The 27,735-nt window shown below is 30.6% G+C and overlaps 3 protein-coding genes across 3 annotated transcripts; 1 reads left to right on the top strand and 2 right to left on the bottom strand.

The window, feature by feature from the left end:
• Positions 1-865: 865 nt before the first annotated feature.
• LOC108325599 (gibberellin 2-beta-dioxygenase 2-like) lies at positions 866-4,787 on the top strand (the record flags this gene model as incomplete). The annotated part of the gene is given in 3 exon segments (NM_001329815.1): positions 866-1,318; positions 3,561-3,963; positions 4,229-4,787. Coding segments are annotated over 3 exon segments (1,068 nt in total). The 3' UTR covers positions 4,508-4,787.
• A 5,244-nt stretch (positions 4,788-10,031) lies between these two features.
• LOC108325640 (probable pectinesterase 53) lies at positions 10,032-16,055 on the bottom strand. Its single transcript, XM_017558733.2, has 5 exons — positions 15,354-16,055; positions 15,077-15,266; positions 14,801-15,004; positions 10,854-11,089; positions 10,032-10,759 (listed from the first exon to the last, which is right to left on the bottom strand). The coding sequence occupies exons 1-5, from the start codon at positions 15,695-15,697 to the stop codon at positions 10,606-10,608; spliced, it is 1,128 nt and encodes a 375-aa protein (XP_017414222.1). The 5' UTR covers positions 15,698-16,055; the 3' UTR covers positions 10,032-10,605.
• A 4,988-nt stretch (positions 16,056-21,043) lies between these two features.
• On the bottom strand, positions 21,044-22,312 carry LOC108324679 (transcription factor MYB78). Its single transcript, XM_017557617.2, has 3 exons — positions 22,062-22,312; positions 21,847-21,976; positions 21,044-21,719 (listed from the first exon to the last, which is right to left on the bottom strand). Exons 1-3 carry the CDS (start codon positions 22,219-22,221, stop codon positions 21,188-21,190), a joined length of 822 nt encoding a protein of 273 aa, XP_017413106.1. The 5' UTR covers positions 22,222-22,312; the 3' UTR covers positions 21,044-21,187.
• Positions 22,313-27,735: the final 5,423 nt, after the last annotated feature.

The following is a 27,735-nucleotide window of genomic DNA, read 5'->3' as shown; positions in this document are numbered from 1 at the left end:
TAAAAGAAAGGAGGCAGTGGGGGTAAAGTACAATCTTGGATACGTTGCAGTGGGTGAGTCAAAGATATACGCGTAACTCGTATGAGTAAATATGTATTATATGTAGAGCAGCCAACACAGCAATTTTAGACCACGCAGTTCTGAAAAGCTTTGGTAGCAGCCAAGTCCAATTAAGGCAGCAAGCAGCCGCTACCAGTTGGCTCCCAAGTCTAAAATTTTTCTTTCACTTTAACCTAATCTCGTCACTTCCCACCTTAAAATCTTCCTCTGAAAAAGATTAAATTAAATAATTAATGTGACACTATAACAGTACAAATCTCAGATCTTTCAAAAATTAATCAACTGCTAATCACTCCTTCAACATTCCTGCTTTCGTTAATTCTGATGATTGGTTGGTTTAGTTACTCTATTGCATTATAATATTTCCTTTTTAAATCCGTCTTATTGCTCAATGTAGACTGTGGAAGATTTTAGACTTGTCAAATTTTCTTCTATCAATTCATGCACACCACCAAGATTATAATCCTTCTTCATTTTGAATTCTTTTTGCTTTTTCACCCATCTTGGACTGTCTTGTCTACGAAGTCCACGCCACCTTAAATAATCACAACATTTAATATATCAATTTCATATTCTTATATATAAAATTGTCACTTAATCACCATACCCCCATCTCGCTCCTGGTCCTGCACGTAATAATTTAATCGCTTTCAATAAAATAAAAAATCAATATTTAAACAAAACCTCTTTTTCCTTCTCCTCATTCTCTCCCTTCCCACCCCTTACATGTCAAGTATAAATAGATGATATGTGATGCCAACTTTCTGCAACCAAAAATCCATCACCCTCTCCAGAGTTATACCTATAAGCCATTCTTATAGTCCTCGTCGATTAAAATAATACACAGACACACATATTTCTCCAATATAGCAATGGTTGCTCCTTGTCCAACTTCCATGATGGTAAGAACCAAGAAAACAAAGGCTGTGGGAGTTCCGACGATCGACCTTTCGTTGGAAAGGTCGAAGCTGTCGGAAACAGTGGTGAAAGCATGCGAAGAATATGGTTTCTTCAAGGTGGTGAACCACAGTGTGGCAAAGGAGGTGATTTCAAGATTGGAAGAGGAGGGAACGGCGTTTTTCTCCAAAACCACCTCCGAGAAGCGTCAAGCTGGCCCTGCCAATCCTTTCGGATATGGCTGCAGAAATATTGGCCCCAATGGCGATATGGGTCACCTCGAGTATCTTCTCCTTCATACCAATCCGCTTTCCGTATCTGAGAGATCCCAAACCATAGCCAGCGACCCTACCAAGTTCAGGTACTCCTTCATATTACTCTCACAACTCTTCTATCTCCTTTCTTCTCTCATCAACTTCACCTTAACGGATTCCATATCTGCCTTGCAATTTTTCATATCATATCAGTTAATACGTGCTCAAAATAATAATAGACTAAAAAACTATTTTACAAGTAATTTTAATTTTTTAATCAGTTTTTTCGACAATAGTATTACTATAGGAACAGTTTAAGATTTACTACTAGAGCATAATAATTACTGTTTATTGGCATGTGTGTGACAGGGATAGGTAGAAAGCCTGGGGGAAGGGGGGGTCTGTGGGGATATAGTGTAGGGAACAAGCCCTTATCTGTATCTGTTTCTTAAGAGCCAAGCAGGGTGGTGGGTGCTTTAGTCCGTAACACTGACGAAATTCATATAACTTTTTAATTTTTTTTACTCCTGTATTTCATAGCTGTATTTTCCTATTTCGATAACATTTCTCAATAAATTAGAAAACAATGATTATCTTTTCATATGAGCAAGATAATTTAATCATGAAAAATAGAAAGAATTATTTGAGAGATTTGTATAATATTTCTTGACGTCTACATTCTTTGAGAAGACATCTTTCTTTTATACAGGAAGTTATGACGGCTGCAAATTTTTTAAATTTTTAAATATTTTTTTATATAAAAAAAATTATCCCACCAATGTATTTATAATTTAAATATAACTCTTTTTCATGGTTTACTTGATATTTAATATTGTCTTCTTGTCGTTTACATTACTGGTAGACCATTCTTATGAGGAAAGAAAGGATCATCAGATATCTATTCGTATTAATAATATTTTTTGTTTTGCTTTATTTATATGTATATAGTTTAATGGGGTTTGTCTAGCGCTTTCCGTGTATGATAAATAAAGTGAAATAACAATTATGGTAGCTTATTTTATGAATTTTTAGTAAAATAGCAACAATTATGCTATCTTATTTTATTAATTTTCTATCCATTAAATATGAATATTTGAGTTGAAAAGGTATAAGCAACACGTGCACACACAATGACTGTGTCAAAGAACCTTAATTAATTATTTTCATCGGGTACAAATCCTGCTGATTTGCAGTTAAATTTTCCGGTTTAAACTTTTAAAATATGTTAAACACATTTCAAAATACCATTATACTTACAATCATTGTGTTTTATATATGTTACTTTTATGTTTTTTTTTATAATTAATCATTAAGAGTTATTCATATACATGTATTATATTTTCTTTTATCCTTTTCTCTTTTCTGCATATCCAAATTGATTTTTCTTTCTCTTTTTCTTTTCTTTTCCCGCATCTATCCTGAGATGGGTGTGTGTATATGTCTCATTTTTCTTCTTTAAAATGCATGGGAATTGGCAGCAGCTAGAACTGTTTTGTTTATGGAACACACTTTCTAAGAGTGTTGGGCCCAACACATAGAACTAACATTATTGCACGACAATCACGTTATTTAATGGCTTTACCATAAGTCATTACGTGGCAGTGATTTCACAAAATGGATTATATTTAAAATTATTTTCTAGTGAAATAGTTTTGATGTAAATTTTGTACAACTTTTCTATTGAATGAAAAAGACCTAAATCTCTTTAACTCCATCCTTTTTGGAATCAGAATCAATCCCTCATACACGGTACAATCGTGAAAACCATTCCAAACAAATAAACATTTATAAAAAATTATAACGTGAATTTGTATCTTGAAGATCATTCCTTTTATTTGACACAGCCTTGTGTAGGAAAATCACGCGCATAATTTTGGGTTCAAATTTCTTATCTTTTAGTCAGAATTGGGAATAACCCGAAAAGGCTACGTATAGAAGATGCGGTTATAACCAGGTTTAGCACTGTATTAACGAGAAAGGAGAGTACAAAGTTAATGTAACAGGTTCTGTTATTTGTGCTATGAGTAGCAGTGGTCTTTACTCATATTGTGGAGCCACCTTGCCCACTTTTCCTAGCATGCCCGTACGAAGCCAGTGACCATATATCTTCATGTCACCGGAAGAAAATGGACCAAATATTGGGCTAACACTGTCACATAGAAACAAACAAGTCACACAATCCAATCAAGAATAGAGAAAAGTAATATTATATGATATGATCCTCCATGTGTGTTTGCCTGGTAGTATCTGGTAACATGAGAAAAGACGCATGTTTAGATATACTTGAGATAGGTTTTTAACCTTAAATAGAGGTGAGTAACGCCCTGCATTTTTTGGTTTCAATTGCAGTAGCGCCGTAAATGATTATATAGAAGCAGCTAAAGGACTAACATGTGAGATTCTTGATCTTGTGGTGGAGGGTCTGTGGGTCCAAGACAACTTCTCACTCAGCAACCTCATCAAAGACGTCCACAGTGACTCACTCCTCAGGATCAATCAGTACCCTCCCGTGAGCCTAACGGGCAACAAGAATAGTGACACATCCAAACTCGAGCCACATCAGCTCCACAACCAAAATAATAATAATAATAATAACAACATTGGATTTGGAGAGCATTCTGACCCTCAGATCTTGACCATCATGCGATCCAACAACGTGGACGGCCTTCAGATTTCCACCCACGATGGCTTGTGGATCCCTGTCCCCCCTGATCCTAATCAGTTCTTCGTTATGGTTGGTGATGCTCTGCAGGTTGGTTTCTAATCAACTCAATATCACACTCACAACCACGATTACCACTAATCATCATCTTCTCATTTCTTTCCTCATTACTATACCTTACTTAGTATGTCTTAGGCATTTCAATCCATTCCCCACAAACCAATACAGACACGCCTTAGGCATAATAATTCCCACTCAAGTGATTTCACTATGCCTTTTAAAATTATTTGAATATCATTTTGCTAGCAACAACATAGTAACAGGTTGTTTGATATGTTTGTATACTTTTTGTTAGGTTTTGACAAATGGAAGGTTTAGAAGCGTGAGACACAGAGTATTGACCAACACAACAAAGGCCAGAATGTCGATGATGTACTTTGCCGCACCACCGCTGAATTGGTGGATCACTCCACTGCCGAAGATGGTGACACCCCTCAATCCAACTCTCTTTAAGCCCTTCACGTGGGCCCAATACAAACAAGCAGCATACTCTCTACGATTGGGAGACACTCGCCTTGATCTCTTCAAGATCCAACGACAACGAGATACCCATCTCGCATCTGCTTCTCCCTGACACTTAGATCGCATTCCTTCTGCATATTCTTCCACCACCTAATGTTAGTCACAGAGAGCAGCACTTTGGAGTTTCCCGATACCTCTTTTTTCTCTCTCTCTCTCTGTTTTTTTTTTATATATAATATAGCCTTTATAGTTTCATAAAGTTCTAAAAGCTCACCATTAGTGATTTACATTGGTGGAAAAGTATTCCACCTAGTTGCTACTGCTGTAAAATATAGCCAACCTTGAATTCCTATACAAGGATATTTTGACATAATGAATCATGATCTATGAATTCAGCACCACCATCATTTATTTATTTATTCTTCTCAAGGACCCTGCTACAGAGCCACCAGATCTAATAATGCTAAAGTTTTAAAAAATAGCCATTTGTGTATTTATTACCCCTAAGTTTGACCGTGTACATTTAAACCAATTCAGGTAGAGTGATCTTTAGCACCTGTTGAAGCTTATTAAAAAAATAATGATTAATTAAGGTTTGTTGACTTGATTTGTGTTGAAAAAGTTGGAATCTTTCTTATTGAATAAGCATAACATGCAGCATGTTTAGTTTTTTTCTTTATTTAAACTATACACATGTATGAAGCAACCGGAGACTGATATTCTGGTCTTCGTTGACGCTGACAGAAGAGAAAGCCAGCTACTAGAATTTGAAAGTCAACTTAGATTTTGGCGGAGCGTAGAAAACTGGAAACCAGATCTGTTCTGTCTACTACAGATTAATATAGCTCTTGACCAATCAAAGCTAATGTTTCTAACTTCTAATTTAAAGAAGCTAGTCTTTTCTGAAAATGCAGTAATTTCTACAGATTCTATATTTTAATGTTATAGCTCTTTAGACTGGTAGACTTATATGGGCGTAAATAGATAAATCATGTATCAACAAGTCTAATTTCAACAGGACCGTGCAAAACACGTAACAACATATCTATCTCTGATATTTTGTTTCCTCTGTAGGTTTTAATTGATCAAATTCCTGATAAAACTGTGTAGGACGAATGCTTTAGGTTTGTTGAAAACACATCCTTAAGTGTTTATAATATTTCTGTGCATGGATTTTATGAATAATGGGAAATGAATTTCTCTAGAATAATATATCTTTTTTTAAATATATTTTTATAAAAAACCAGTAATTGGTATCAAGAGTATGTTATACATTTCAAAGGATTTAGATCTGTGAGGTCTCCAAGTCACAATATTTCCACCATTGTCCAGATAAAAATCAGAAAAAGAACAAAAATTAAGGAAAAAGGGAAGCCATTTTGTTCTTTTTTGTGTTTAACAAACCATTTTCACCAAAATATATGGATCTTAAAATTGTAAATACAATTTGTGATTACAAGATACGAAGAATATGAAAGGATCCTAAGCATACAGACTGAAAATACAAAGAGACCAAAACAATAAAATGAAACTTATATAGTCACACGAGAGAACACAGTATATCACTTTGGCAGAGTGTTATATGCATGGCAGAACTTGAATAAATAAGACTTAAAGAGACAAGAAATAACAAATATGCTTCAAGATACATTGAAGATAAAAAACGAGGCCAAACAGGAAAAAAGAGCATGTAGGAAATAGCAATGAAAACAATAATAACCTAACTTTTTGAGCATGCCCTTGAGATTAATCCCTTAAGTTGATCTTAATATCATTAGTCTCTGATTTGCAGTGAAGTGAATGGATGGTTGTCTACAGTAAAAGAAAAACCAGTTGAGGTTGGCTATGTTTAATTTTGACTCTTAAAAGAGGAAAATGAAAAAGAAAAAAGGGTATTGAAATACGAAAGCATGGGCTTACATGTAAAATGTAATGGCTGGGCAAGATACTTGTTGGATATGATGTACCTATGTTGCAGCAATAATGCAGTAGCTTGAACAGGTGGTGTCATGACATAGATAGTGTAATGTTTTGAAAAAGGAGAGAATCTGTTTGAGGTAGCTAGCAGAGGGTGAGTTAGAATAGAAGCCCCCATTAGAGTGGGAAAGGTCCACCTATCTGAGGCAGAGGTGGTGGGTTCTTTGTAGATGACAAGCAGAAAGGACAATATGAGAGTGATGAAGAAGACCAACAGTTGCAGCATTTTCATTAAACCCTGCATAGACATTGACTTTAACATGGTTTATTAGGCTTGTTGACATTGCAGCTCTACTGATCTGTCTTAGAAGTGGGATTCTCTTCATTTGCCATAATAAAGTTATGCAGCATCGTTGTGGTGATTGGAGCGAAGTGAGATGATTATGCTAAAAAATAAGGTCATTTCATTTCTGTCTGGGGTTGGTTACTATTACTATTGTTGTTTGATGTAGGTATTTTTTTTCAGATTACTTAAGCTGCTTTTAGTTGGTCTTTAGTCTTGGTACAATGTCTAGTTTGGACCAAATTCTTGTATTCTATCAAGTACAACTTTGAGCCAACCCTCCTGTAATTAACTCCCACTTTCAGATATTGGCCAGGAAGGAAGCACCACTCTTTTAAAACTGGTAATGTCATGTCCCAATCGTAGGACATGTCTATATTTGTATGTCAAACATCACATAACATTTCAAACACTTTTAGCTGTATTTTATAATTCCTTTCTCTTTACTTTTTAAACTTTTATACTTCTATGTATTCAAATCCCATAATATAGTTACATAATATTTATGGGTAACTATTTTTTTTACGCAAAATTAAAATTTACTTTTTGATAAAAAATTTATATATTTTTTATTCTCAAATTTTAAAAATAAATAAATATTTTTTTATAATTTAATTATATTTAAATTTATTTTATATTTTAAATGTGTTTTATATTGATATTTAAGTCATTTATACTATTTACATATTAAATGTTAGTTTGAAATGCATTTAACACATTAAAAAATTAAACGTCAGAAATTTCAATTTCCTGTGTTTAAGGATTAAAAAGATATTTATTCCAAATATTTATAAACTTATATATCTATTATGATTAATACTTTTAAAATAAGTGAATTATGAATTTAAATATTTGTTTCAGACATACATCTATGTATACATTTCAAACTTTAAAATTATACATTCAACAAACAGTATCGTTGAGTAAATCAACATAGAAAATTTTAACTAGTTCCTCACGAGTTCTTTCAAACTCAATATAACTGCAAAGATGTTAAAGAATTTTAAAATCTAAAACCCGTATCCTTTGTGGAGACTAAAATAAAGGGAGTTAAACTTGCACTTAGCATTACTCTTTTTATAAACTTTAACATTTTTTTTTGAATTATGTAACTCCGATAACTTAAAATATATTCAAAGAATGTTAGAGAAAATAGTTATTATAATTAATCAAGTGAATATATTCGAAGTCTTATCAGAAGTTAATTATTTTTTTTGTTTTTATTTAGATAGATGATCATTAACATGCAAATTAAATTCTTTAATTAAAATCAATAAGCTAAACTTAATTTACAACTGCCTATAATATAAATTACATTATGTCTCTTTCAAAGTACAAATGACTTAATTAAAATCAATAAGTGAAATTTAGTTTGTAATGGTTGAGAATTTGAATTATAATATTATTTTAATTTTAAGAAACGAATTTAGTATTTTATAAATATAAATAAAAGTATAAAAAGAATTGATATGTAATTAAAGAGACTAAAAACACTAGCATACCCTGTGAAATTGATGATCGAGCAGCTTAAAGGTCGTCTTCATGATGGCAGCAAGATTGCATATATTATCGTTCAGCCTTTTCTGAGTTGGCTTCACTTCCATGGTGGTGTACGCCCTCAACCTCAAGACATCACTATCTAATGCGAAAGATTTTGAGCACAAAAAGAGCAGCACATCAAGATTGAGACCTAAGCAAACAAATGGCTCCATCTTAAGGGAACAATCAACATAGATAATCCCTTCTCTCATGCCCTTACCAAGATTCCGACACTCGCTTCAGTCCTTCCCAACCCGTTGACTGCAATATAAGATTTGATTACGCATGTGATTTCTTACGAAAATCACATTTTACCGACGTTTCAGCTTCACTGATGGGTGACTCTAGTTTGTAAGATGGTTTTACTGTCATTGTCATTTGAACATTTCTTCTTGGTCCAAGAGTTATATTCCACACAGCCCCGAATCAGAAGCAAACACCTACGTAAATCTAAAGAAAGAAAAGTGAATAAAAAGAAGGCCTTCCTTTCTAGATAGTAAAGTCTTGCTTGTCTAATTCGGTCGTACCAACTAACCAATATCACCAAGAATCAAGTCACAGCTGTTCCATCAACCATTGAAGATGCCTCATGCCTGGTTCTTTACATTTTTTAGTTAACCAAAATGGTAGATAGGTGTAGCTAGCTCGACTGTGACCTGAAAGAAGGTTTTCTCTGTTATACTACACTTTCTTTGCTACATTCAGTTCCCAAGTTGCATGGTTGGTGCCCGGTAATTTTCTCATGCAACTATATATGCCTTCGTAGCACAAAAGAAATTTACAAAACGAATGTAACACGGGTAATAATATCCTTTTTTTATGATAAAAAATAACTTTCGAAGTTGCTAAACTTATATTTCAGACAAGTGCTGTCGACGTGAGAAAAAGAAATTTTTACTCTATGCCATTCATCACAAGCCAAGTGCACAAGCGTTAGTTTGGAGGTTTTTTTGGTTATGCAAGGAGCTCGCTCATTGATGATATTTCAATGCTTTACGACATGCCTCAAAGGCTTTGATGGCCAACTCTTAACAAAAACTTTGGGAGGTTGCAATGTTCAAAGCATTTCTTAAGGCTTTAACTACCAATTTATAAACCACTGAATTTTCTATTTTTACTCACTCATTACGCATCTTTTAACAATTTTATATGAATTTTACTCCGAGTAATGATTATTTGATATACTTAAACTTTTTTACTTTCATTTAACATTACTCTTATTCATTTTTTACTTTCTTCTCTCTTGAAACAATACAAAAGTTTATACTTTCATGACTATTTTACTCTTGTAATATGTATGTCAAATGAATGTAAAAATATGTCATGTTACCATTACTTTTTTATGTAAATTAAAGTACCACGTTAATTAAAATAAAAACATTAAATATTATATAAAAATAATTTATAAATTTATTGTTTTAATTAAGATTTTAAGTTCAATTTTTATTTATAGATTAAACTCATGTCTTATTAATATTAATTATTAATATTATATTTTTTCGATAATTTACTCCAAAGACCCGTCAAGATTTTACATTAATTGTCATAATTTGGTAAGAAAATGGAAGAACTTGTTATAATTACTAATTTCACAAGAAATCCAGAATTTTCTTTCTTTGTTTTTCGTAAGAGGAAAGCTTCCCTTCAAATCCTAGTATTAAAACCATGTTATACGTATCTGCTATTTTAAATCTATTTTCCTGGCAAAACCTTAAAAACACACGTCCAATCTGTGTTCTGGTCTTCTATAATGGCTTCAATTTTGCTATTACTAAAAGCGTTACTAAGATGCTGTCACCATGAACTTCAGCCCGAGAGCCAAAGGTGGAAAGACACAGAAACAAAAGAGTTGACATCCATTATTAAGGAAAAGAAAGCAGAGAAACCATCCAGTGGCTTAGATAACCTAGAAAACTTCTGGAATTTCTTCAATGGTCACAAGGAGGAGACCAGACCCTGGAAATTAGCTGGGTGTTGTATTTGGCCTTAAAATTCTGTTCCCTGTCTTATCCTGCTCCATCATGTTTGTGTTTTTTTGGGTATTCCTGCTTCATGATGCTGTCATTCCATAACTCAGAAGCTTGAAGATGAAATTTTATGTCTTTCTTTTTCCGTACTTTGATAAGTATAAAGCTGGTTTAGCCTGCGCATGCGTGTGTTCATTGTGCTCACATCATTTCTCTTCCCATCACAACAGTTTTAAATAGTGTACTTCTTTTATTTATATTCCCATTTAAGGAACACATTTATGAAACAAGACTTGGTGGTAATGTAGTGCTAATATTTTCAATCAATGAAAACAAACCACTATTCGCAATTGTGAATATTCGGAAAAAGGATATTAATTATAATGAACTCAAACGCCTATTAATTTCACAAGATAATTTTAAAGTCTGCATGTTCTTTCATTTTCAGCTCGTGTTAATGAGCCAAGTGTCCCCTTCAATGAATTGGGTCCCAATAAATGGCTTGGCCTCTTCATCGGTAAGCATTCGTGCCCATGGCACTCTTCCTGCCAAGTTAGCTCCTGGTCCACTACACATGTATTCTCCATAATATACCCTCCTGAAAAACACACACATACAAACACGAAATTAGCCCTTCCTTGAGTAATTTGTATAAAAAAATGTATGACTTGACTGTGGTGCATTGAACTAACGAATCACGGTTTTGGTCACCCCAATCACTCCATCCTTTGGGGAGTACTAGGTTGTCCATGTAGGTGTAAGAGAAAACAACTCTGGAATAATCGCCCCATGCTCTTCCTAGATAAACATGTCCACTACCGGTTACTGTGCAGTTTTTGAAGGAGAATCCACTCTCCAATGACGAATTTGAACGCTTTTGAGCAGTGATGGAAGCCACCTTCGTAGTTGTGGAATTTAGATAGCAATTCTGCTTGCCAAGTCAATGAAAAACTTACCAGTAAATTAATAGACAAAAGGATTGTCTTTAACTCTTAAGGGCACAAGTTCATATTATGAATATCAACCTTTTATATCAGAATATTTTAAAGGTTTGATGGATTTGCAATTAACTTATAAATTTGTTATTTTTAACTGAGTTTTGTGTTTTAAAAAGTTTGTTTTATTTTAAAAATTTACTGTTCATGTTTATATTTTTAATGGTTGGTTAACTTGTTTTTGAAAAGTAAAGAAACACTGATATCATTTTGGTGATGAAAAAAATTAAATGAAAAGTACTTAAATAAAAAATAAATAATTTTTTTTTTCATAGAAATATTCAAATTTATATAAAAGCATAAACACAAATTATAAGCTAATAGACATGTAATGTTATAAAAAATAATAGGTTTAATCATTCTAACGATTTTTGTTTGTCTTAATTAAATTTCTATTTTTGAAAATTTGATATTAGGTTCTTGTTGTGGTACTAACATCGTTAATGAAGGTGTCACGTGTTATATTTTTTTTAAATATTTTTTATTTTTAATTTATTTTTATATATTTTTTTAAGAAAATAATTTTTTATCACGTGTTAAATTAATATTATGTCACATGACAATAATAGTGTGACAGAAATATTATGTTTAATTGTATTAGTCTGAATTTGATTTCTTTATTTTTAATTTGTTTCAATTTACTCATTTTATTTTTAATTTAGTCATAATTTTATTTTTAAATTAAATAATTTTGTCCCTTTTGAAATTCAAATGAAATTTAATTTAAATATAAATGTTATACAAATATTTTTATTAAAATTGATATTTTTATTACATTTTCTTAACAAATTAGAAAAAATTTCGTGGAGAAAATGATTTATCCTTTAGTTTTTTAGTGAGGTTTAATGTAGGCGTGTAAACAATTGGTTGATAAGATTTGGATAAAATCACTGTTCAATTCAATAAGAAAGTTGAGTTTGATAAAGTTTTTCTAGTTTTGTGATTATTAATAAAGTTGGATTATATTATTAGTCAATTCAGTTACATCTTTAGAATATTTTGATTAAAATTTGCAATTTTTAAACTCTTTTAAATTTTTTAAAAGATAAAATATATTGAATATTTTAATTTTTTAAAATTGAAGTTAATTAAATATTTTTAGGAAGATTGAGTTTAATTATTATTTTCTCCATATAATTTACTTTAATTTTTTTAAATATTTAATAAAATAACAATTTTAATAAAAGAAATTGTATAAAATTTATATGCAAATTAAAACTTGTTTGAATTTGGAGAGAGGTAAAATTATTTAATTTTAAAAAGAATTAGAATTAAATTAAGACAAAATAAAAATACATTATTAAATGGTTTAATTGCTTCCTTTGTCCCCTGGTTGAATTGTGTCAAATTCATCCTCATTTTTAAAAAAGTTTCATTGTCGTCCTCACGTGGTATAAAAGTGTCAATTGAATCCAAACATAGAAAAAATTTGTGTCAAAGTAGTCATTTTTCCTATATCTCTGTGTCTTCCTTTCATATGTCACTTCTCTGGAGCTATGAAAAGCCTTAAATTGGATAAGGTAAAATGAATATCTGTACTTGATTGTATGAAAGGAAGACACAGAGATATAGGAAAAATGACTACTTTGACACAAATTTTTTCTATGTTTGGATTCAATTGACACTTTTACACCACGTGAGGACGACAATGAAACTTTTACACCACGTGAGAACGACAATGAAACTTTTTTAAAAATGAGGATGAATTTGACACAATTCAACCAAACTGGGGACAAAGGAAGCAATTAAACCTTATTAAATTGAGATTAATGCAATGATACATAACATAACAGTGACATGTTGAAATGTCATTGTCACGTCACACTATCATTACCATGTGACACAATGCACATGACAAAAAAAAAAAATAAAAAAATATTTTAAAAAGTAAAAAAACTACAAACTCGCACATAACACTCTTTACCTTAACACGGAACAACGACAAATAACTAACTTGATTTTGTCAACTTTTCAAAAATAGAAACTAAATAAGAAAAACAATTGAGGAGCTCGATGATTTCTAACAAAAACAGATACCGTTGAAATGATTAAACCAAAATAATATATTGTATTAAGTAAAATATAGTTTTGTTTGCTCGTTCAAGTACAAAATATTACTAGCAAATAAGTGATAATTCATTCTTTGTAGAATTAGATATTTGCTATAATGTTGAGACCATTTCTTCTTCCAGTTCCGCAATTTGAAATGCAATTTTGTACACTCCAAATTATATATTATGAAATATAAAATAAAATCGTATTTGAGACTATATAATTTAAAATATAAATATATTACATATCATACAATTTAGATTATAATTTTTGAATTTTTGATTATGTGTTTCAGAATACAAACAATTATATTTTAGAATTTAAAATAAAACATATATTTTAAAAATATAAAATTTACTTTTCAGTATATTTAAAATATAAAAATTTATCAGATGAAAAGAAAATACATGGAGGTACAAGAAGAAACTGCCAAATGTTGAGTTTGAGAACTGAAACATTTTTTCACCTTTGTACATGGGCCTTTGACCATTACGTCTCAAAACACAAACCTGAGGATACAACTTTTCCCTGCACCTCCATAGGTTTCTTCCATCACCTCCATGTAAAAGAATACTTCTAAATGTATAATTAAAAAGTTTTCAAATTAGTAATTTTTAACTTTCCAAATTACAAAAGTCAAAAATAGATTTTAAATTTTTTAATTTAAAAAAAAATTAGAAAACGATAACTTTTGGATAATATAATCTGAAAAGATTGTATAATTCAAAAGTCTTTCAGAAATATTCTTTTGAATTATAATTCAAAAAGTTGTTTTCAATTTTGAATTATATAATTTACAAGAACTTCAAAGAAAAAAAGACGGTTTTCAAATTATAAAAATCACATTTTTTTATGATATTAGTTATTAAATTTATAAAAATAGTTATTAAAATAGTAAAATTATAAAAAAATTGTGTATACTAAAAATATGAATCCTTTTGTTAATAGTATAGATACAAATCAAGCAGATGATACGTACATAACTTGATCATTATTCCTCAAGAACAATACATGTTTTATTATTATTGATTGAAAGGTTAAATATTCTCTCATCTCTAATTAATTTTTAAAATTTATGTTTTATCTCTATATATTTTGTAAAAATTATGAAAATTATTATTTTTATCAAATCGTATGTAAAATATTTATAATGTAATGAAGAAAGTTCTACGATAAACTATATTGTAACATTTTAATTACACATAAATATTATATTGTAATTCAGTGTGAAATTTCATTTATCATATGATAAACACTAAATATGTTATTCATTAGAAAAAATATTTTACATAATCTCTATAAAGTATAAGAATGAAATAAATCTATATTTAATATAGAGATGCAATTAATGCAATTTTTAAAAAAAATCAGGGAGAAAAATATGTTTAATTGTCATTAAATTATATCTAAATTTATGAAATTGAAAGTAAAATTTAATAAATAAAAAATGTTATAATTTTTTTTATTAAGATGAGTGAATAATAAAAGTAGTATTTAAAAAGAGTACGTTAAGAGAGTTACTAATGTTACTAACATTTGAAAGCATGGTGAATTTTGGAGGTTGATGAAGAAAAAAGAGAGAGAGAGAAGACCTGGTAAAGAGACCTAGCAGAACCGAAGATGAAATCGACAGAACCTTGAATATAGCAGTTGTTGAAGAAATGAAGGCCTTTATGATCATAGAGAGTATCTTGAGCTCCACTGAAACTGCAATTGTAAAAAGCAGCTTTGGTTCCTGAGATCCTAAGCGCCACGCCTTGTTCTCCTCTCCTTCCAATCTCATGTGGAGCACTGTTCTGTTTTACCACACACTCATCATTCATTACCAACTCTATGTAACAGTTACAAACATTCTTATAAGTGTGTACCTCAAATTTGATGTTGATGGCCACAAAGTAGCTAGCATCCACAGCAACAGTTGCACTCTGGAACGTCCCTAAGGGAGTGCCATTTCTTCCGGAGGCAGATGCTGTATCATTTCCAGTAATGGTTGGAGGATTCCCTGCGTTCCCTGACAATGTAACAAAAGCCTTTGTTCTTGGGATCATCACCTTCTCTCTACACAAATCAACACAATTTCAATTCAACGTAAATAATAGCTTCTACGTAAAATAAACAACCAGTTTATATAGCTACATATAATACCTATAAACACCCGGAGAAATGGACACTATAACTCTCCTAGTGTTACGTGGTGGAATGCTATTGAGAGCTTCTGAAATGGTTTTGAAATCACCAGAACCGTCTTGTCTTACTGTTATGATAGCTTTGTTACTCTCAGCGTCCCTCAGCTTCAAATCTGGACCAGGAGCAGCCACCTTCACTTTGGTTTTCAAAATGCTCTTTCTCTCCTCGTACTTTTTCACATTTCGAGATACCCACTTGTCAAAATTGACTGCATCATGTGTGTACGAGGTGGAAGTAATGTTTAGGGAAGAAAGAAGAAACAGAAATACAATAATGAGTTGGGAGTGGGTTTTGGAAACCATGGCTAAGCAAATGCTAACTAGTCTTACCGAAATTTCAAGACCAGGCAGAATATTATATCTTAAACTCCATGATCAAAGTGCAAATGGAGAGACCACGTTAATACGACACAAAATAATTTCTCACTTAGCAATTTACTAAACTAACCCTCCTCAGCAGGAAAAAGAACAACATACATGACATTATGAACCCATTTTTCATGTATTTTCCTTTAATCCCCTCTCAGAGGTGTACCTTCTGTGTAGTGGGCACTAAGCAGTATCTAGAACAAAATTCAGAAACTTGGTGGGTTATTGAGGAAGGAGTCTGGGGCCCCATTGCGCAAATTATGAGCACCACCATGTAATCCCCAACATCCCATTGGGAATGAATTATGGCGGAAGGAAGAAGAAAATTGGCTGTACTCCATTTTCCAAAAGAATATGGTAGTGGTGGGATGGCCTGTTTCGTATATAGCCATAGCCATAGGAGCACATTTCATGTATAGGCAACAATTAGTCGTGGGGTAGGACTTCTAGAAAATAGAAAATATAAATATTTATTGCATCAGGCTTATGAAGCATGTTTCGTCACGCTATGAGAAATGATAGTAAATGACTCTTGTTAAGGCATGCTCTACTATTCATTGTGTTCAATTTACGAAGTTAAAAGCCTGGTGTAGCATGATCCAAGATCAATGAAATGTGATTAGGTTCACGGGTACCACGCTAATTGTCCTGAATGGGACATGATCATGTATTTGTGTTTGGATAAGGTATATATTTTAAGAGGGTAATTATTTTTTCAAAGAATTTGAAATCTTTTGTCATAAAATATGTTATTTGTGTAAGGAATTCGGAAAGAAAATGATTTTTTATAATTTTATTAGAATAATTAGATTATTTAAAATTAAAGAATTTCAAATTTCATTAAACAAATAAGAATTTGAAAATTTTCTTATTTTAGGATTTATATTTTGATCTTTGTTATTAGGGTCGACTTAGATTTAAGTCAATGATCAGGTCAACCTGAACTTGGATAAACTTGACTTAACTTAGTGTGAGATTGACTCAATTTAATTTAGCATGACTCTCATCTATTGTTTAGACTCAATTCTACTTGACTAGATCTGACTTAACTTTTTAGTCTCACTTGGACTCAATTTGACATGGGTCTGACCCAACTTGATTAAACATGATCCTAATTTAATTCAACTTGATTTGAACTCGAGTATACTCGGCTTTACTTGGACCTAGGTTAACACAACTTGAATAGTCCACGTCAACCTGGCCCGATTTAGAACTGAGCTAACTTGGTTCAACATGGATTAGGGAAGACTCGATTCAATTTGGGACGGGACCACCTAAACTTAACCTAGGCTTAACTTGACCAGGTAGGCTTGATATGAACTTAATCAGGTTAGGCCCTAGCTTGATCTTGATTGAACTAAGACCTATCTGAGCCAGTTCAACTTGACAAAACATGAGTTAGCCCCAACACGAATGAATGTTGATTCGCCTTAACTCATTTTTACCTAGGCTTTAATCGACTCAATTTGACCTGGACCCAAGCCAACTCGGCTTGCTCGAGTCGACTCAACTTGATTGGTTTCAAGTCGATTCAACTTAACTTAAGTCAAGACTAACTTTGCTCGACCTAGGTCCAAGCAAACTCAGTTTGACCTAACTTAACCTAGTCTTGATTGGGCTAGAACTGACCTAGTCTTGATTGGACTAGAACTGACCTAGTCTTGACTAGTCTGACTGAACTAAGTTGACCCCAATTTAAAGATAAACATGAAAGTGCTTAATCAGCTACGTAATTGATCATCTACTTATCACAAAACATTAAATATCAAATACATGAATGATTTTCTCAATAGACATATTTAGCATAAAAATTCAAATTAAAAATTAATAGAAAATCATCAAAATATATGGATTGTTCTTAATGAATCTCTATCAAGATTTTGTAATTTTTTAAACTTTAATTTAAAAGAGAAATTACTAAGAGAAGTATGAAAAATATTACTACATATTTATAATCTCATACAAGATTTTATTTGATTCTAAACTATTTAAACAGTATAAAACTGTTATAAAGAATATTTTTCGATATTGACAAAAAAAAATATAATTGATTTTATAAAAATATAAAATGGACGGGAGAATTTCTCATCTATTCATTAAAATTTCAAGTTCTTTAATAATTGCAAGTATTATTTTGAATATGAAAACGAAAACTGAATATCCCCATGTATTATGCCTAAAAGACTCCAAGATCTTTTTCTAAAAAGGAAAATACCAATTGTATTGTTTAAAAATCTTCATTTTAACTAGATGAAAATTACTTGCTTTAACTCTCTCTTTTTTTCTTGATTCAAAATTTGTATTTGTAATTTGATATATTAGTTATTTTTTTAAACTAAAACTAGCATTTAAGACATGGTTATAAAGTATAAAATATTAATTAATATGGTATCTCGATGATAGGCTACTTTAATATAAATTTGGATTATTTAGGATATTTTATATCACTTAAATAAGTGATGTAGGAAAGAATTTTAGTCCATAGGATTTGATGGTTCTCACCTACTTGTATCGAGACCAAATATGTTTACAATATTAGAAAGTCACACATAAAAAGCTTATAAGGTTAAATGACATTAAAACTTTCAAAGGTCACGATTAACACATGGATCAATTTATTGAAGTTAATTTTTGGTCAATATATATATATATATATATATATATATATATATATATATATATATATATATATATATATATATATATATATATATATATATATATATATATATATAGGGTTGATCCAATTTGAGGGGAATCTTTATTAATGATCTTTTTGCTTATAATCAAAATGAGAGAATTTTTTTTTATTGATATCTTATGAAATATTGATACTTATTTGAGGGGAGATATATCAGTTTGTTTGACATCTTGTTATTTATCTCTGTTCTTCATCAATTACTCTGTTTCCCTTATAATATTTGAATTGCATTTATTCTTTTGTTGAGGGGAGCAACACTTAAGGGGGAGATTTTATTTACTTTTTGCTTATGATAAAAATGGGAGAGAAAAAAATTCTAAACTAGTGCAGTTATTACTAACATGTTTATATGTTTGTAAGTCTGAAATTTATGCAAGAAATTAGAAATGTTTTTAAACAAGAGATTTTTTATCATCATAAAAAAGGGGGAGATTGTTATCAATAAGGAGCATTGGTGTCTTGAAGATATTATGGTTTTGATGATGCTACAAGATGAAGAACGTGAAGACTTTCGTTGTATTTATTAAAAACATTTTGTAAAATTAATTGTATAGGAATTACTTTGTTGATGTAAGAACTCTTAGAAGTTTTCTTGTTTAGAGAGTATTTGCGCAGATAATCGATTATTTGGTATAATAATCAATTATCACGAGCCTATTTGAAAAAGAGTTGCTCGCGTAAATAATCGTTTATTATCCAGAATAATTGATTATCATTGTCTGATTTAATATTGCCCAGGTTGCGCAAATAATCGATTATCACTCAGGATAATCGATTATCACTTTTTGAAAACCCTATAACGGACACAAATAATCGATTATCACTTATGATAATAGATTATATTTGGCAGTTGGGAGTTATCTTTTCATTTTCAGAGTATTAGAATTGTGTGCCTAAGAGAAGCTCTCTGAGAGTGAAAAAGAATTTATGCCATTTGAGAATACAGTTTGTCTAAGGAAGTTCTCAAGTGATAGTGTTGCCTTTTGTCAAGTCTTGTGAATAGGAGAAGCTCGCGCTTAGTGTGTCTAAGGTCAGAGCAGTTCTCTTCAAGATGGCCAAGGCAGGTTCTTCCATTTGTTTGTCGAAGGAAGGTTCTTCCGTTTGTCGAAGAAAAGTTCTTCCGTTTGTTTGTCGAAGGAAGGTTCTTCCGTTTGTTTGTCGAAGGAAGGTTCTTCTGTTCATTTGAAATAGAATAACCAAGCTTGAGTCGAAGATCCATGGTGGAAAGGTCGAGTTGGAACTGGAGATCCGTGGTGGAAGGGCCATGTGTTTGTGTAGTGATGATGACCTTGTGATGGATCATCTACTCTCACATTTCACTACAATCTCTTTTTTCAAACATTCTCATCCTCTTATTTCACTGCATGACTTGAACTCACACATACCACTACATATGCTACAGATGTCATTTGAATGTAAATTCACCTAAATGTATCAAATTAACAATTTTCTCTTCATGATCTCGTGGTGGATTGTGTTCTCACATTTCACTACAGTTTCCTTTTTTGCAACATTCTCACCCTCTTATTTTATTATGTGACTCGAACTCACATATATCACTAGACGTGTCATTTGAATACGTTTCAAAATAACATTTTTCTAATACATCATTGAATTAATATCAGTAACACCTGACTATCTCCCTTAAATGTTTGGTGTGGAAATGTCAAAATACCAGTATGTGCCTACGTGGAGCTAGTGCAGCTATTAAATATTTCTTCTCGCATCATGGGAAGACATTAAAAAATTGAATTTTTGTTACACAAACACATCTGATTGCCGACGCTTTTTCGACAAGAAAGTTGAAAAAGATAAATGTATTCTCATCCAGAGTCCAAATGCAAGACATACCAAAGTCCAAGTAAACGGCAGCATAGCACAAATTATCAACGTTCAACCTAAAGCTAGCATTAATGAACAATGAAAATTGTAATAAAAAAGTATAACAGGCCTCCTTAAGTGGAGTAAAACCTGGTATGAAAACAAACATATTAAAAGAAACACAGACACTGGATATGAGGTCAGCTGTGACTTCAACTCTACAAGCTATAGCCACATCCGAAGCCAAAGAAAAAGAAACAATAAATATAGTTGACTGACCAATTACGTGTGAACGACTCAAGACTCCAATGAGTTGCATAAGAATGAAGAAGTTATGATGTTTTTCAAATGTTGCGGCATTTAGTGCTTCCAATGAGAAACCCATTGAATTTAAACCAATATATTATTTTGCAACGTACTCATCCAGTTTTCCTACTCAGTCAATTAATTAATTTCAAATTTCCATCACGTTTTTCTATTTTTCATACATGTTTCTAGATCATAAGGCAAAATACAAGGCAATGTTGAAGATTCTTAACTCAAACAATGAAATTCAATAAGAGATTGCTTTAGTTGATTCTTAAAATTAAACGACTTTATATTTGGAGCAAAAGATAAGTTAAATTTTATCCCCGGAGTAAGAATTAGTAATTGTTCTCAAATTATGCATAACTACAAAAAGAGAGATAATTATGAACTTATTATGTTATATTACATCGAAGATGCTCTCAAGTAAATGCGTCATTCGACTACAATGATTTTACTTCTGTAAAAAAGAATATATATCATTCAGTAGTTGGACAGTTACAAACAATCAATCATGAGTTAAATTTCATTCAGTAGTTTATCAAGTCAGATAAACTCTGATATCTTTGAACTAACTAATATAAAGAAAAACTGGATCAAAAATCATCAGCAAGATGCTGCTGCAAAAACCACATATTTTCATCGGTCCACAAGTCTGCATCACCAAAACCATGGTTCGGTTCAAATGCTTGGAGATCAGAGTAGTCCCACTGCTGCCAACCCTTTTCAACACTTTCCGATGAACAGCTACCATCTCCCATTAAATTGCAAGATGAAGTTGTACTCGCATCAGAGAGAGAAGGAGGCTGAACATCAACCCCTGAAGAGTACGAGGAAATCATTGAGCTTTCAGAAAACATCATGGGATTGACCCCACTAGATTCACCGTGGGTTTGAGTGTTGCACAATGTGGTTTGACCATGTCCATAGGAAGAATAAACATTCCCAGAAGAAGCCTGAATCCGCTCCATAAGGCGTGGCATCCAAACAAAACGCACAGCATCCCTAAACTGCTTGCTGTTCACATCACATTTGAGTTGCTTGGCTTGCTTCAACACTCTCGTCCTCCAATAGTTCTTTATTTCATTATCTGTTCTCCCAGGCAACTGTTCTGCTATTTTAGCCCACCTTCAATAAATAATGACAGAACGCATTATATTATATTAATTAGTATGATCAACGTGCAAAACTATAGGAAGTTAAATAATGATATTGTACAGAACATAGTACATAAATAATATCATAATACACGTACCGGTTGCCCCAGCGGGAATGGAGTTCGAGAATCAAGAGCTGTTCTTGAAGAGTGATGTTCCCACGTCGAACATTTGGACGCAAGTAGTTCAACCATCTTAGTCTGCAGCTTTTACCCGTTCGCTTTAGACCTGATGCATGATAACAAACGCGGTTAAAGATTTTAATTATTTAGGAGTTTGGGTCACAAGTATAGATGAATGCATGCTTAATTACCAGCAGAGCGAGCGAGGGAATTCCAGTGGCCTTCGCCGTGGAGGTTGACATAGTTGATCAGAAGAGAATCTTCTTCCTCAGTCCATGATCCTTTCTTAATTGCGAATTCTTCTTCACTTCCATATGTAGCAGATAATTGACTATCTGATAAGCTTGTCATGGCCCCAATATACAGTTGTTTGGTTTGGAATACGAGGTGGTTGTTGAAAAATATCTTAGGTGGTTCCGTTGAGAGGGTGATAGAGAGAGTGATTTATATAGGGAGAGATGGGGAAAGATCTGACATTGGATTTAGGAGGATGAGCACTATGAGGATTGAATATTTGTCAAAACTAAAAGCAGAAGTGGTGGGCTGCGAACATTGCCCATAACGCTGAATTGTTGAACTAAGTGAAGGAGACATTAAATTAGTTTTTCCTCATAAGTTTCTGTGTTTTCTATTCTGACCTTCCCATTACGACTTCACACCCTTTGACTTTTTACACGCAAATGGAACAACTTGCCAAAATAATAACAATATTTCTTCACCACTCGGTCAGCACTCTGATACCAAATCCAAATGCTTCTTTTGTATCTCTCTCTGTCTCTGGTTTTTCCTCTAAACGACTATCTATCTCAAACCTCAAGGATCATACACCCTAAACCTTCCTTTCTTAAACTATATGTGGAGTGCTTCAAACTTATAACTTAATTAGGCTCATTTCTAGTTAAATTGGTTTGAATCATACTAGAGATGAGTTGACTTATAATTTGCTAATAATTATTTTGTTATAATTTGTTTTATTACTTTCTATATAATTATATATTATTTTTAACTATTACTACAAGAAATTATCTAATTATCAATAAAAAGAAATTTATTGGTAAAATAAATTTTAGAATTTTTATTATCAATAAATTTTTATTAGGAATTAATTTATTGATAAAATTTATTTGTAAATTAGAACTTTTATAACTGACTGATATTTTTAGCAATGTATGTATTAATAATTTATATTTTTTTACTACCCATAAATATATTTGTCAGAAATTTTTGTTAATCCATTAAAGTTTTTGTTTTAGGCTTTGATTATTTTATAGTAAAGTTTGTAGTAATTAATATTTTTTTAAAATTTATTGATAATTATTATTTTTAATTCATTGATAAAATAAATATTAAATTTTTTGCTAAATTCGAAAATTATGTCTTCTAAGGAAGAAGAAGAATAAAAAGAGAAAGAGAAAGAAATAAAGAAGAAAAGGGGTAAGAAAGAGGACATAAAGAAAAATAATTTTTTTATATTATTAATAAAAGAAATTGTCAATAATTTCATTTTTTTTAAGTGTATGTAGGTTAACAGTATAGTTTTGTTTCAGACTAATGTTGTTTAACGGTGGAATATGGATAATTAATTAATTTATTGTATAATTATAAATTAACATTTTGAATTTTACTTATTATTTTATTAATAATAAGGACAAGGAGAAGGGAGAATGTAACTTGAAAGAAGTAAGACAATCAGGAGTGCTGAGCTGTGAAGGTCCGATCTTCAACACAACTGGGAGTGTTTTGAGCAGGTCCGTCCAATCTTCAAGTCAACCTGAAGTGCTTTGAGTAAAGGACTTCAACCCTATACCCGAAATAAATATTTTTTTTTTCTTTTAGAAAAATAAAAGAAGAGAAAAATCATAGAATTAAATTATATTTTCTCTCTCTTTAAGTCTTTTAAGTTGACTTTGATTCATCTTGGTCAAAACACATAACTTAAAGGAGAAAATAAGGATGACAACAGATTGGATTGAATACATATAATATCTATTTGTTACTTAATCTACAATAAAAAAAAAAATCATTCATTACTTGTTCTGTTATTCGTTTCATTACTCGTTCTATTACTTGTTTTGTTATTTGTCGGATACTCATTAAAAAATTTGTTTGAGTATTTTAAAACTTGTGAATATATGCGAATACTACGTATATTCAAAAAATATATTTTATAAATTTTTAAAATAAAATTACAAAGAATAATATAAATTAATATTTAATTTTAATTAATATTAATCTAATAAAATAAAATTAATTTTAATTAAATAAAATATATTTTTAATTCTTTTAACTTGTACTTAACTTGTTTATAGCTGCACGAATATTTAGTAAGCGCTTAAACTTGAATTAAAATTTCCCAAATTAAAGGTGACCTAGCTACTGAACCCCGTGACTCACAGCTGAATCAGTGCGTGAGGTGAAGTTGCCTTAAGGCATGCAACCATTTGATGCAAGGCTAGGCCGGGACCAATAAAAGAGCCTAAATCAAGTGAAGGCAAGTTCAATCAAAGCATGCTTGTTCGATAATCATTCAAAGGGTGCACTTTGAAGCTCCATTGTGACCAAAGGGTGAAGTGCTTCTCTTTTCTTTACCGTATGTATATAGGGAGTCAGAGTCATTCGTGTAAATGGAGTTTTTCTATTAAATTTTATATTTCGTAGGAGAATTTGAAAGGATGAGAGTCTTAGAGAGTTTTGAGTTATAAAATGTGATTTTTAAGATTAACTCAATCCCACAAAATTAGTTTATAAGATAGAGTTTACACTTCATTTATATATTATAATTTGGTCTTATTTCTAGTCAATCTAAAACTTTCAACACTTACTTAATACAAAATGTTCATTTCTTCCTCAAATTCAATTTAGTTTATGCATTCATTTATTGTTTTCGTGTGAATTTATTCTTTCTACCTGGTTACAATTGCCTGCTCCTTTTTAATTCATACGTTGATTTACATTTTCTTGCATCGCATTTTATTGTTCTTGTATGAATTCAAGTTGCTTTTGTTGTGAAATTTAGTTCTTGCACATCTTTAAGTTCCGTTTTCTGCAATTACGTTTAAGTGCAATGGTTAGGCCATGTTTCTCCCTTTTCCATGCTAACCTTTAATCCAGAATTAGATTGCTTCCTTTAGGTGGAATATTGAATGAAAACATGCAAATTACTAGTTTCTAAAATAGAACTTACAGGACCTCAAAGTGAGCCTATCTTTTTACCAATGTCTTCTTAAGACAGGTTATGATTCAAGTAACTAACTAATTCAAGAAATCAATTCTAGGTTTTGCTATGTTGTGTTGTTCCATTTATTTTACAATTATAAATTTCAACCTTTGAAAGTGCTCTGTGTAATTTCTGTCTTTACAATTTGTTTGGCTTGGCTTCGAGAGTAGTATAGATCTGGTTTCTTGGATTTCACCTTGTTTTGGTCAACCAAATTGCTTCTTGTTAACTTATTAGACACTCATGAATGGGGATTAGAGTAATAACTAGCTTAAAATGATTAAAACATAATAAATTACAAAAATAAGATAAAACTAAGAACTAAACAAATTCAAAGGTAAAAAAAAAGTTAATTTTGTTCATGAAATTTGACTAATATTATCAAGACTACAAGAGAAGAATCTGCCTTGACATTTTCATATAGCTCTCCAAGACCTTTCAAGAACTTTGTAATTCATAAGAATTCAAGTTGTTCCCGTAAAACCTTTAAATCAATATAGCAATTTTTTATGTTTCTTTATTCTTGCTTGACAAAAGAGATTAAATATACGAAAGTGATCTTTCTTTGAAAATATATTTTCAAATCTTATAGTTTCCAAGAATTATCAACGCAAATAATGTTTTGCTCGATTTGTGGTGCCAAAGTTGTTGTTATCCAAGAAATCAGTATCATGTTACACCGCTCCCAAGCATAAAAAATAAGATCATCCTTTGATGGCTCTATAATATTGATAAATTTTAACTTTGTTCTTGAACAAAAGAGCACGTCTCATACATTTACTTCATGTATAATAATTCACACCATTTATAGGAGTTACAAGAGCCATTCCTGAATTTTTGCTAGGAAACAAGAAAACAGAAGATAGAAATAAACAAGAAGCGAAACAGAGCGGGATCAACTCATCTAATATACCATATTTCAAAAACATGGTACAATAACAAAGAAGGAAACATAGAGAAGAAGAAGAAGGAAATTGAAAAGGAGAAACAACATGTATATTCCTTAGATTGGAGACATGATTTCTGTGTATCTTAATACAGACATAAGACATAGATATATACAGGAAGAAACAGAGTCGAAAAGAAAATGGACCTAAAGCCCGAAAAAAAGAAAGTCAACATGCTACATTTTAAGAAACTGACTTGTTGAAATCATGCATACATGAGAGACCAAACCTACCACGTTCTTACCTATACCAATACTAGAAGGTTTTTAAATTTTAATATATAATTACAAATTTGAAAATACTGAAATCCAAACTATACGGGTGTAGAACCTTTTGAAACACTCCAAAGAAAAATACATCTTAAATATTAAATGAAAACAAGAGACTGTAAGGTGAAAATAGAGTCGACGAACGAGATTTTTAATTAGTACATAATTTTTTTGATATTATTTTTTTCATTTTTAATTTTATCTTTTTATGATTTAAAATTATTTCATAAAATTAAATTTAGGAAAATATATTTTTATTTTTAATTTTATTTTTTAATGACATAGTTATTTGTTCATTAATAAAATTAAATTAGAAACATATATTTTATTTTTATTTTATAAATAATATTATTTTAAAGAATGGTATATATATATATATATATAAATTATTTATATTACAATATAAAAAATTGTTTCTCTAAAAAGTTATTTTACTATTTTATACATTTAATTAGTTTTTAAACTAATTTATTGTAAACATAACAACATATATCAGCTTTATTATATTTAATATAAAATAAATTATTATTTCAGTTTTTAAATAGAGCTATTACTTTTTCAAATTAAAAATTTTATATTAATTTCCAAAATGTCAAGTATGTATAAATTTTGAATTATATTGTTAATCAATTTACTCTATAAATGTATTCCTAAAAATAATTTTAATTTTTTTATTTTTAAAATAAATAAATAACTAATTTTTTTAATGTGTCATGTAATATTTATATTTATCGTTATTATATTTATCAATATTATGTTAAATTATTATATAAATATTTTTATTGTTGAGTATTTTTTACATTTTATTAAGTAAAAGTTAAATTAATATTATTTAATAAAAAATTAGCATTAATCATCTATATACATATAATTTAATAAATTATTTTAAATAATGATTAAATATATTTTTAATCCTTAAAGTTGAATGTGAAATTAGAATTAGTTCATATTTGAAACTTTGATAATTTGATACTTTTTGGTCTCCAATTTTAGAAATGAATGGATATAATCCTTTCATCCAAAATTGTTAATTATTTTTAGGTGTTAATTGTCTTGTGACATTTAGACTAGAATGTGTCAAATAGTATAAACAATTCAAATACTAACATGAAATATGACTTGATGTGTAAAACAAATTTAATGCAATTGGGTTAGAATGACTAATACAAAAACAGCGTACGTCGAATTCCAGAATGACGTCGGGAGACGTTAAATTAACGTCGAATTTAAAAAATTCGACGTTAAATTTAACGTCGAATTTTAAATTCGACGTTAAATTTAATGTCGAATTTTATCAATAAACGACGTTAATCAATTTTTTATTTTTTTAAATTAATTGTGATCCTTTTTTAGAACTCTACGAGATCTGAAAAACAAAAAACAACAAATTTTAGTTTTTGGTATTTTGTAAAGCAGGAACTATCAACATGTA

The sequence above is a fragment of the Vigna angularis genome, chromosome 3, assembly GCF_016808095.1.
Source record: "Vigna angularis cultivar LongXiaoDou No.4 chromosome 3, ASM1680809v1, whole genome shotgun sequence".
NCBI lineage: Eukaryota > Viridiplantae > Streptophyta > Magnoliopsida > Fabales > Fabaceae > Vigna > Vigna angularis.
This window is presented reverse-complemented; position numbering and strand designations above follow the sequence as displayed.

Coding starts and splice junctions, on each gene's coding strand:
- LOC108325640 (XM_017558733.2), bottom strand. CDS start 15,697: ATGGTTTCCAAAACCCACTCCCAACTCATTATTGTATTTCTGTTTCTT. Junction 15,267..15,353: donor ATTTCTCCGGGTGTTTATAG/GTATTATATGTA, acceptor TGATTTGTGTAG/AGAGAAGGTGATGATCCCAA. Junction 11,090..14,800: donor CTGCTAGGTCTCTTTACCAG/GTCTTCTCTCTC, acceptor CTTGGCAAGCAG/AATTGCTATCTAAATTCCAC.
- LOC108324679 (XM_017557617.2), bottom strand. CDS start 22,221: ATGACAAGCTTATCAGATAGTCAATTATCTGCTACATATGGAAGTGAA. Junction 21,977..22,061: donor TTCCCTCGCTCGCTCTGCTG/GTAATTAAGCAT, acceptor ATCATGCATCAG/GTCTAAAGCGAACGGGTAAA. Junction 21,720..21,846: donor CATTCCCGCTGGGGCAACCG/GTACGTGTATTA, acceptor TATTTATTGAAG/GTGGGCTAAAATAGCAGAAC.